This window comes from Poecilia reticulata, linkage group LG20, assembly GCF_000633615.1.
Source record: "Poecilia reticulata strain Guanapo linkage group LG20, Guppy_female_1.0+MT, whole genome shotgun sequence".
Lineage (NCBI taxonomy): Eukaryota > Metazoa > Chordata > Actinopteri > Cyprinodontiformes > Poeciliidae > Poecilia > Poecilia reticulata.
The window spans coordinates 14,082,466-14,094,717 of NC_024350.1; the positions used below are offsets into that span (position 1 = coordinate 14,082,466).

At 36.5% G+C, this 12,252-nt stretch overlaps 1 protein-coding gene across 1 annotated transcript in view; it reads right to left on the reverse strand.

The window, feature by feature from the left end:
• Nucleotides 1–12,252, reverse strand: part of lg20h8orf34 (linkage group 20 C8orf34 homolog) — an 88,509-nt gene that overhangs the window by 13,110 nt on the left and 63,147 nt on the right. Inside the window, exon 11 of the mRNA XM_017301774.1 lies at nt 5,499–5,625. Within this exon, the coding sequence (XP_017157263.1) occupies nt 5,499–5,625 (127 nt within the window). The remainder of the gene's footprint in view (nt 1–5,498; nt 5,626–12,252) is intronic.

Sequence of the window (12,252 nt, forward strand, 5' to 3'; positions counted from 1 at the left end):
AAAAATTGAAGATTGTTTTTTCTAGTTTGTGTTTCTTTCACTTCTAATAATCGGTTCTCAGAGAAAAAGTAAGAAGATTAACTTAATTCCAGATAATCATTAGACATCGCTGGTTTTTTTGTATGGTTTTTGATTTGAAGTGGGACAATTTTAATGATTACAAATTTATCTTCAGAAATACACAAAACCTCCTTCTATTAATGTGTATTCATGAATTTGCTTAAACAATTTAATTATTCAAAACAGATTTCTGATAACAGATTTATTCACATCATTTAATTTAAAGTAGATATTAGTGTCTTCCACAAATTTAACTGACATTTGGACTCAGTTTGCAGATCTTCGTGATAGTGCCTGTAATACTCTGTACAAATCCCAGATCACTATCAAATTATCTTCCAAGATTCCATCATAACATCACCCCTGCTTTTGATCATAACTCAGAAGGGGAAAAAAAACTATGCAGGTCTAAGTCCCACTGGACAGATGATTCACAAATTTTACTGAGCATTAAAGAGGATGAGACTTGTTTACTTTCATCCTTCTTCTGGGTAATGGATGACAATATTTATAGATCTTGTAAACTGTGGTCAATTCAGCTTCCCCTTAATAACCCCCCCAAAAAAATCTCCTAAGTCGAGGTACAGTGAGCACAGAATGCAAGAAGTTTTTCTACCCTTCCATGACAAAAACTAATTTGTTTGCCTCTCTGCTAGTTGTAGAAACAATTTTTGTTTGTGAAAGACCAGATTCTGCCAACTTGTGGGATCAACATCTGGCTCATTTTTTCCCCCTTATTTGTTATGTTTCTGATACAAATGTTGGCAATCTTGTCTTCAACAAAACTGTCTGGGAGTTATCATGTGCAAGGCATAATTTCACAAGTGAGTCATCAGGAGCGAGTCCTAAACTGTGTATGTGTGGCGTCAAGTAAATAACAAAAGGAAGCATGACAAGTATTCCATAAACCTCGACTTCCTTGTTTTTGAGTGAATGGTGCTTTTGCTCCCATGCAAACAACATTTTCCACAAGCTAATATGAACCACATGTTGCTGCTCACTGACAAATGTCCATTTAGTATGCAAAGCAGAAGATGTCTGCAGTGCTACCCATCATTAAACTTGGGGTGGAAAAAAACAACACCAAAAAAAACTTTGTTTGCAGATGTTTTCCACACAGTTTTTAGGGTTAATCTACATTTTCATTTGACAATATGTTTACATTTTTAACTTTACATGGGCTTTCGGTGGAAGGTAGGCCTTATGGAGATACGGTTGAGTTTAGTCTTATGAACTTTTCTCATTTATCTTCCATATTTGGAATGTGCCTGTGTCCTAGAAATAATGTAATAATTGAAGGAGCTTTTTGCTGCCATTTTTCCATCTAATTTTCCATAGAACATGGTGCTACCTTGGAGCTTCAATGTTTAGCTATGACTATTTGTTTCCCATAGTCTGCCATGAACTGAAAATGTGAATTCTCCTTGCTTTTCATTTTCACCGAATGGACCTTTGATCCAATGATTTTACGTTTAGTCATCTCGGCTTCCTGGGGAGCATGATTTACTTTGTTATTTCTGCAATTAACTTCATGTACTCTATTTGTTTTTCTTTTCCATATAAAGTAGTCCTGGCTTGGTTGTTTTCTGTTTACTGTATTTTGTTTTCTGGACAGAGACAATGACAAAGCAATTGCTGCTATTATCTTAATGGAGTTTGTGGAGGTTGTTTTTCCATAGCATGTACTCAAGTGGTCAAGTGATTCAGTGTTTAGGATGCATTTGTATGTATCCAAGACAGCCACGGACAGAGTAATTTCTGCTATTAACTCTATGCAGTTTTTAAAGATTAAACCTTTACCACTGTTTTTTTTTTGGTTGTTGTTGTTCAAATGGAAAGGTTTGGTTCCACTGTCATCACCTCCATTCTCAGTAAATGGGACATCTGATCAACTTAATTCAACTAAAGTATTGTAATTTGGACTGAATCCATATAACTGGATCTGAAACTGACGGTATGATTGGATTTTACAAACACAAATAAAACATGCATAGAAATAACTTTTTTGTGATCTAGTACTGTAAAAACATATTGCACTGAAAGATTAAAGAAAAACAAAAGTAAACTTTTACAATGTAGTTTATAGGCTCAATAATCTGCATGTATTCTGCATGACATCAAGCCTTTGGGCCCAACTTAAACTGTATTAAAAATAAGGTAACAAATAACCCTTTTTATTTGGCCAAAATATTTTTAGGATGTTTAAATGTGTGGTAGTTCAGATCGTACCATGACATCAGTTTTTGGTTGCATTTAAATTAAGCTTCAAAACAGCACTCTAATTAGCTGACACGCCTGCACAGCTCCTGACCGTAAGACCGAACCTAAATCCAGGGAAACACCCTGGTGTCACACTGAAATAAATGTTACAGGGCTCAAATAAAAACAGTTTCTGTATGACTTTCTAGCTTGAGTTGCTAACCGCCTACACCGTGTTAATAAATTCTCATGCGATTATTATATTCAACCGTAAACAGGATATGTTCGTTAGCTGTCCGTTCCCGTAAAGCCGATGTGTTGTACTGAAGGATATTTACAATTCTAATGATAACACCACGTGTTTTTGTTTCGTAAATCTTCCTCCCTTCCATAAACGGTTACAAGAGTCATGATCTTTCTGTAAACCAGCTCCGCAAACTTCCGAACACTAAAAGAGCAGTCTAATAAAAGCAGCGTCTTTTTAAGATTCTCTGCTGCTGGTACAGTAAACATAGTTTCTACTTTTACAGCAACTGATGCAAAATGACAGCTTCTGGTGATCAAAGACGTGGGGAAAAATACACACATCAAAATACAGCTGGTATTAAGCTCGCACCGTTGTGATCTGAATTTCAGATTAAGGAGACAGAAAAAGAAAGCAAAGTGGAAAATAAGACAGAGAAGGAGACGAGGAGAAACACAAACAGACCGAATCTATTAAAGCCTTTGATCAAGGAGCAGATGCACGTGCTGAGAGTACACGGCCACAGCACGCTATAAAACCATTCAGAAATCATGCAAGGATTATTGGGTCCCTCCTCTGAAAATAAACAAGAGCACTAACGACATACTTGCCTCCAGGTCTACAACTATGCAGAATAAAGCCTGCTGGATAAATTAAAACACCACCTTCTGAATTTAGTAGAAATGGACAAAGCATACTTTCCCAACATTGCAATGTTTACAAAAAAAAGATAATTAAACTTCTGTACAATTAGAGAACTTCCAGACGCATCCATTAAACCATAAGATTATATGAGAAACTTTGTTATTCAGTTACCCTCATTTTTCTCACAATAAATTGGCAAATTTCCTAAGTCAACAAGTGTTTACAAATGCAATAAAGAAAAAGGAATTTAGACATTTGAATGATGCATAGTACCTTAAAAAGTAATTAATACCACTTGAATAAGAGAAACAAAAGACTCAAAAGATTTTTGAGTGTTTTGAGGTTTTCCCATAAATTGACTGATTTATGTCTTTGTGACTTTTTAGCAAACAGCGATTCAGTGACTCTGAACCTGAAGAGGAAAATCTGATGTTATGTCTTCTGAACAGTAATTTGCTTGCACTTGACAAAAAGAAATTGTCTTTCTCAGTCATAAGACAAATGGTATAGACAAGTTGAAATACTTAAATAGTTTTTGCTTAAACATCTTGAATGAGGCCTTTGCTCAGAAAGTTCCATCAGAATGGTTAATATACATAAAAAATAGAAATCAAACCTTTTGGCAATCTCTGCATCAACAGAAATCGTCTTTTTGCGTCATCTGAAAAACATATGCTACTTTGTGGACAAAAAAAACCCCTTCGCTTTGTTCAACCAATATGCTTCGAATAATTCTCGTATGTGACGATATGTAGAGGCTCTTTACACAGTGTGATGCTGTCAAACTGAGTGGGAAGACATGCAAAAAACAAACAAGTGTGTCACACATGACACTAAATGGCGCCTTTCCCTCCAGCCTACATTCCAGACTACAATCTGTTTCATAAACCAATACATATGTGATAAAATGGTGACAAAAAAACAGCCTCAGACTCCCTTAGAAGTCATACATATCAAAGATGAGAACTGGATACCATGAATAATATAGGTCAAATTGCAAAACAATTCAACATTCCTGGAATATGTCAATCTATAGCAAAGGCTGTAACCAATTCAGCAGTTTCATTAAATCAACCTGACATCACTGGAGTTAGAACAAATATTAAGCATGTGGAGAGTGACATTTTTATTTTGTCTTGTAGCATTTTTGCTTAAAAAAAAAGAAAAAAAAGATTTGATTCAAGTAAGGCAATGCTTTCACCAAAGTGAACACTTTCTTTGGCCAAAAGTAACACATACTTTGGATAGACTCTTTCCCTTGCTGTAATCTATACCTCCATAAATTCTATGAATAATAATCCAAAGTATGTGTACATGTGTGGAACAGCAGATCAAACAGATTTTTTTTTTTTTTTTTTGCAACAGCAACGTTTTGGTTAGTGATTTTCAGACCTGTAGTAGCTTATATGATATAAAATTATCTATCCTTTTTTTTGCCACTTTACAGACACAAGTGGCAATGAAATGCAACAAGTCTTTACTGCAACTTTCTCCATTTTATGCTTTAAGATGTTTGGTAACAAACAGCAAAGACTTTTGAGCAGAAGCTTATCAGATCTCATCACCGCCAAGTAAATTTGATTAAAACATGTTCACAGTGTCCTGCTGGGTCAAGACTGGGGACATTACCTTCTGGTTACAGGCCCCGTCTTGGGTTACAAATTTATTTTTCAAATAATCAACTAAAAATCTCAAAATGATGTTTCATTCATTCAGTTATCAGATGCCTATAAGCAAGTAATAACTGAAAGCTTTACTTTCAGTTTCAACCATCCGACCTCTTTGCATGGGGGCCATGTTTGTTTATAACAAGTGTGAGATAATATGTTATTGTAGCAGTTGTGCAGAAGCGGAGTGTAAATAATGTGAGTGCTGTGGCACTTGTGGCAAAATTTTTTAGACTCGTCATTAAGCTCATGGCAGTGTAACTTATGCAATAAATATGTGGACTTCCCTACCAGCATAAGCCAAATTAAGCCAAATTTTAAAAGAAAACCAAAGTTGTTTCTATAAAAATATAGCAGCTGTGTAAAACTTTTGGTTCTGAATGATCTTAATGTGGTTTACTTGCTTTGCTTCACATCATCTGTCCTTAAAGAATGTTGTCACTGTGTTCTTAAAACTACATCTGGGAGAAGGCATTGGAAATTCGCATAGGAATAAAAATGTCTTGATATTTTTGTGTTACTAACCACTTGTCCCTTTTAAAAATAAACAACAAATGAACGAAAAAATGAAAGAACATCTGAAAAATAATTGACAATGGAAGTTCCCAAAAAAACTCTGCAGGCACAAAGACACACTGCAAAAACATGTCCATCGTAGAAACATGCACACATGCGCTGCCTACCAGCAAGCTGTTTGCCCATGTTCTCCAGCTCTTTGGAAAAGAGGGAGTCGCCAAGCAGCAGCCCCGTCTGCCCAACAGAACTCCCACCTCTCGCAGACTTCAGATCAGCCTCCCAGACAGCCTGACGCTAGTTAGAGAAGGGAACAGAAAAAAAAATGAACGAGTCACATTAGAAGAAAGACCCTTCAATTAACTCTTTATATAATTTTCAGCTATTGCCGAAAGTATCTGAGCCATATCTGCTGAGGGGGGAAAAAAAGAACCAATTATTATTTTATGGGCTTTAGAAAAACACAAGAAACCACAGCAAGTGTAGATGAAAGCATCCAACATGGAGGGAACTCTGTTAAGTGAATGTGGCCCGCTAGACAGTCAGTAGTGGTTTAGGACATTTTTCTATAACCATCAGCAGAGACCCCTTACCCTTTGCGCACTGGTGTGTTGGCATTAGGTTCGTTAGCTCAATTATAACTAAGCAAAATTTTACTTTTTCAGAGTTATTTAATTTCAGACATCTTCACACACTATTTGTGAGCTGTGTGGAAAAAAACCTGCAAGACATACCAAGCTTTGCCAAGTTGTGTAATGGAAGCTTGCCTAATCGTAATTTTATTATTTTGTGTGGCCGGATGATGTATAGAGTTAATGCATTTAGTGTTCGTGAGCTCTAAGCACAGGTGAGAAATAAAACTTGACAGCCATAATCCCACCACCTGTTTGTTTAGTTTACACAAGATAAGTTATGATGCGTCGGATGCCAGCGCTTACATCATTTGATATGCTAAGCTTTTAATGAGAAACAGAGCTGACTTGACTAAGTGTTGAGATGCTCTGGGACATCTGGTAATAGATATGTTCAGCATACTCCTAAAGCAAGACTCAGGGATCGCCCTTTGATACACACACACACACACGCACCCCCCACACACACACACACACCACAATGATAAAGTCCACAATGCATAAAAACATTAATCTTACCTGACATCACAGCTACCAAGGGGTAGAAAAGTTAGGAAAACTTGCTAAAACCTATTTTTAAGTTGTATATAGTTATCACAGAGAATAGTAGTACTAGCAGTACTAGAAAGTCATAATATTAATAAAAGGCCATACAAGGTTCCAAACTTGCTGACTGTGAATTAAAAAGGTAAAATATTTAGCCCGACATTAATGATGACAATGACCATCCATAAAAGTGGCATTGTTGTGAGTTACTATCCAAAGCATTGGCAGCCAATCTGGTTGGTATACAAGAAGAAAATGAAATGGTTTTTCTCTCAGCAGGTTTTCTCCCCCTCTGTGTTTTTACTGCTGGAACCAGGGCCAGATCAGACAAAAGAGAGTACTAATCTACCCTGAACACTTCCCTGGTATGGAGGAAGGACGTAAGGAACTCTGGGTGAATCTCATCCAAGCAAGGAGCTTTTTAATGAACTCGGTGACCTCTGCGCCACAGTCCTGATCGTAAATCCCCAGACTCCACTTTCTTAATGGAAGACGTGGAAGATGTCCACTAAAGGGTTGCCTTGCGATAAATGGATAAATGTTAATATAAATATTTTTCTTATGAACTCGCATTCCAGTTGGAGACCTTTGCTTTCACTACTTTCTTTACGTGGCCATTCTTTTATGCAATGATCCCCGATTTCTACATTCCAAATGTAATTTCATTGATCTTCAGCAACTTTGACTTTGGCTCTCAGTTGATCCTGCTCTCACTTTCTTTCATGCTTTTTGTTTTTTATCATTATTATTTCTCAGCTTTGGGCATGAAAATAAATATGACTATTATGAGCTGCAAGTCTGAACACAACTGAAAAAAAAAGTCTTCAAAGATACAAATTTAAATTAATAATCCAAACGGGCTGTTTTGGCAGAGGAAACTCTGGCATTATCTTCCTAGCTGCTATCCAGCTGCGTCATGGTGCTCATGCCCAGCTGCCAAAGAGTACAAGAGATGGCAGTTCTGGTCTGATTTATAAGCTTATATTTGAATGCCCATGCTTAATAAAAATATCAATCTGAGCCTAGGGAATCTTGACAAGTATAGGAGTTTTGAACAGAGTGTGATCCTAAACACACGGCAGCCATAAATCTTTGTTTGAAGAATTTTTTTTGTTTGACTGGCCAATGACTTCCAAACATTGGCTTTGGGTACGTTAGCATAATGTGGAAACAAGCAGGTGCATATAGTCATTTGTTTTGTAGATTGCATAAACAAGTCAGGAAAACAATTTTAAAAAATAAACGTATATAGATTTTGTTTGTACAGTTTCTACTTTTAAGTTTGAGATCATGAGAAACTAATATATTTTTATGTAGCTTACTTTCCTATTGCCCATAAAGAACAACTTCCCTCAACCAAATTTAAAAATATATAAATTTTAAATCTCTAGAGTGGGAACATGTACTCAAATTTGTACTTTATTAAAACGCATAAAGTAGACTTAGTACAGTGCTTAGAAATTTCTATAACATTAAGTGTCTTAACATTTTCTTATGAAACAACACGCTATTGTATTTTATTGGGATTTAATGAGATGGACTACTACCAAGTAGTGCAAAAGTGTTTAGCAGAAGTAAAACTGCTGCAAAGCCCCAAAGTATAATTCAGTACCAACAATTAACTTCAGATGTAACTTAATTAGTAAATAGGGTTCATCTGTGAGTAATTCATTCTCAATATAAATTCAGCTGTTTGGGGGTTTGCTCAGAACATTAGTGACCAAACAGCATAATGAGAACCAAGACCACCAGCATCTTAGGCCTTAAGAGAGCGCACAACATGAAAAACTGCGAGGAGGACTCAGGGAGTTTTTATGAGCCTAAGAGTGTCAAAAAAGATTCTGCAAAGATTGGGGATTGGGTGGAGTATTGGTATATTTCAGAAAGGCTCAAGAAGGAAAAGCTACCAGTTTATATTCCATTTATAAGACTGAGCAATTTGAACGACAGGATATAATTTTCATTTATTGCAATTGTGGTAACATTTCGTCCACACTCTTTACTAGTTGGTGGCGTAAATGCTCCATTAAGTTGTTTGCCAACCACCGTTAAACAATTAGTAGAAGAAGAAAAGAAGTCGATCACTTCTAGGGACCTAGCAACAGGGGTCAACCACATCTTCTCACTAATCTAGAAATTTCTGTCGTCTCCACGATCAGAGTTGCTCTCAGCAATTGGCTGAATCACTCCAAAGCCAAGACTCTTGGGCAGGGATTTTAAACTAAGTTAGGAACTCTGTGAGAGGACAGAGGCTCTCTGAAAATATGGCCTCAGACCCAAATCTACTAAAGAATTGATGTCTGCAGAAGCTCTCCTGACAGTCAGGAGGAACCCAAGTTACTTTGCAAAAATGATCAGAAAAAGAACATTTCAGCCTCTAGACATGCAAGGCTGGTAGATGTAAACCTGACCTGTAGCAACAATAGTAAAAATATTGCAATTATAAAGAAAGAAGTGTATGTATGCTGCATGTATTTTTTTTTTGCATTCCACAATTATGCTCCACTTTGTTTTGGTCCGTCTCATAAAACCCCAATAAAACCGGTTGAAGTTTATGGTTTTAGCATGTCGAAGGGATGTGAAGCCTTTTTGCAAGATGCTGAACTCCATTTTTTACTAAACATGTATCCGAGCAAAACAAGGGAAACTGATATTCTCTCATGTATAGCTGACCATTAAATTTCAAGTCCATCACATTGATCTTGGTGCCTGTCAGACACATGAAGCATTTCGTGGCAGCAAAGCCACATCACCACAAGCCAATCTTTAATTACAGCCCTCATAAAGCAGTGATGTGAGCTGAACATCATAACTGAATCCACTACTCGGCTATTTCTTTTTCTTTGGTGGTATCTCCCCAAATCCAACAGCATTACATCATCGTCTCCGCCTCTCGCTTTGGGTCTCCTCGGCTGCAGCACACAAGGCCACCAACATGATGCGATTTTTTTTAATTTCCCATGCACTGTAAAGTCATTACCAGGCTGTAACATATTAACTTAAAACACGCTGCAGCTAAAATTCTTTTTGGAAAACCAAATACATATTTGAAATTTTTTTTTTTGGGAGGAGAGGGGGTAGTGGTAGTGGGGGATGTTATACAATGCCCTCTTGTTTTCAATCTTACAAGAATCAAAGTTTATCCCAGAGACTCTACACTAGAGGCTGAGGCAACCAGTTTTCAGGAGTCCTGAAAGCCTAAACAAAACAACTTTACACACTGCAAACAATTACTCCAATCAGATAACATCCACTCATAAACAAACGCTACAATCAAAATATCTTCTTGTCTTGATTGATTTTGGTAAACTCATACATTTCTAGGAAGTTCAATAGAAAACATCTACATGTACAATCAGGCGTTATAATGCAAAGCAAAGAAATATGTAAAAAGCATAAATGGCTCAGTGTAATTTGGGAAACATGAATCGAACAAAAACAGTCTTGATTAGAGCCTGAAAATACATAAGGAAGGCATGAGAAGCAATCTCAATTTCATTTTGCAGCCGTCGTTCTCATGCCAGACGATATAAAGCTTTTCCTCCCTTTTGTTTTGAGGCTAAGTTTAGATGGTTTAATCTGCAGGGGAAAAAAATAAACATTTATTTTCCATCTCCAGCAAACAGATAGACTTTCACTGAGTAGATTTGTATCAGTGGTGCAAAACCATATTTTAATAATGCTCCCTATCGCTATGTGACCACAAAAGGAAGAAATTCAAGACAAAAGTGGAAACAACAAATATCAAACTTTTTTTTATTATTATTATTTGCATGTTGAAATCAAGTTAGCAAAAAAAAAAAGGATGGAAGTCTTAATATGTACTGTGTGTTCTCAGCTATGTGTGTGGTCAGCTCTTAAGATCCCCACAATCTGGGATTTGCGCCAGTGTGGCTTAGCACACAAACAAAAAAAAAAAGAAAAAGAACTGTTTAATATTTGTGCGTGCAGTTAGAGCTAAAAAAAAAAAAAAAGATAATCAGAAAAATTTTAAAATGAAACCAAGACATGTTCAACCTGAAACATACTTCTATTATGCACATCTTATTTCATAATGTGTTTTATGGCTTACTGAAACCTCCTTTAATAGTTGTTTATGTATTGTTTAATACCTATTAGGCATTTATAATCTGCTTCAGATGGCAATTGTTGGTTTGGAGTTAACCCACAGCTATTATTCCTCTAAACCTCCAAAGGGAAGTGGTCAATGAGACAAGTTTGCAAGTAGGTGTCAAGTGGGAAGCAGAATGAGCAGCGATTAATTTTAATCGCTAGGCCCTTTAAAACCAAGCTGGTTAATTTGAGTTTCCACTGGCAAAGCTCTAGCACCAAAACATTGGACAAAGGACAGAACCATCTCCATCAGCAGCTGGGGCCGGGGGATGGGCTCCTGGGGAGCATCAGCCAATCAAATCACTGTGAACTTCAACAGAACACCACAATGAGAAAATCTTGATTGCTTAATGGCCATTAAACTCTTGTTTTCTTCACAAGAAAGGCCATCTAATTATATAAATAAATTCTGTGACTCTGAATAATAAGTATTTTCTGGTTGTTCTGCTGTTGCCATGGTGATCACCCTCAAACGACTTGCGGCATCAGAGTAAAGCAAGTAAAAGTTGCCTTTACGACTATGAGGGAAAACAACTGAACTGGAAGGTAAGCATGGGTCTACTGCTGGTGTTAATCAGTTAAATAACTAAAATTAAAAAAAAAATTTATAAATAATCTAATCATCCCTAAATATTTTATAAAAAACTAGCATAAATTCTAGAGGGCCTGGAGTTTTCACCAGCAGCAGCATAGAGTAACTTAGCAGTGGGTTTCCTGCACATGCTGCACAATGCTGGTAGTTTCAGTTGACAAAAAAAAAAGGTTAAAATGCAAGTGTTGAGAAAAACCTTCTATTCTTGGTAAACACACAAATGAGCTGCAGCAGTTGCTTTTATTACAGTCATACTTTCAAATTTACATTTTGCAAAGCATGAGTGGCATATCTGATAATAACTTGACACTTTATTTGTTCTTATTTAATTTAACTGCCTGCTTTTTTGACTATCTTGAAAAGAACTGTTCAATCTTAAAAGTGCATTTCCTTTATAAAACAGATTGTTGTTTTAGAATTCCCAAGAAGACAGCAATAGCCTTGTTTTCTCCACAACTATAATGGCTAATGTAGTCTCTTCTAGCTTTGGGCATTAATGGGGAGAGCTGACAGGTTATGAGAGGCCACGTTGCACTTCTAATCATTTCCTTTTGTTTTGGCACACAACAGATTCACCTAATGAACTTTATGGACTTGTGTACCGGAGGCAGCCAAAAACAAATAGCATATTGACAATAACCCTATTAGAGTTTCATTTGGGAATTCCAAAGACATGACGCCGACCAGTCCGTGTGTAACAAACTATCAACTTACACACGCATCAGTAATTTGACAGTATTGTTAAAAGCCAATACCTTTGCATGTTGTTCTTCTGAAATAGTGCCTTTGTGGTTAAAGGTATCCATACAACAAATCAAAAAATGATTTTAATTGTCCCCAAGCTCATAAATTCAGCTAGATTTCTTAGTAACTCCAGTTTGTGCAGATGTATGTTGAGTTATACATTATCTGATGTTATTTTACCAAATACATTTATGAAAAGATTTTGAAGATTCGTCAATTTCTTGTATTAGGATTATAGAAATTTGATTGACGCACTGAAGAATATTGTTTCAAGACAAAGTGAAAGACAAAGTTGCT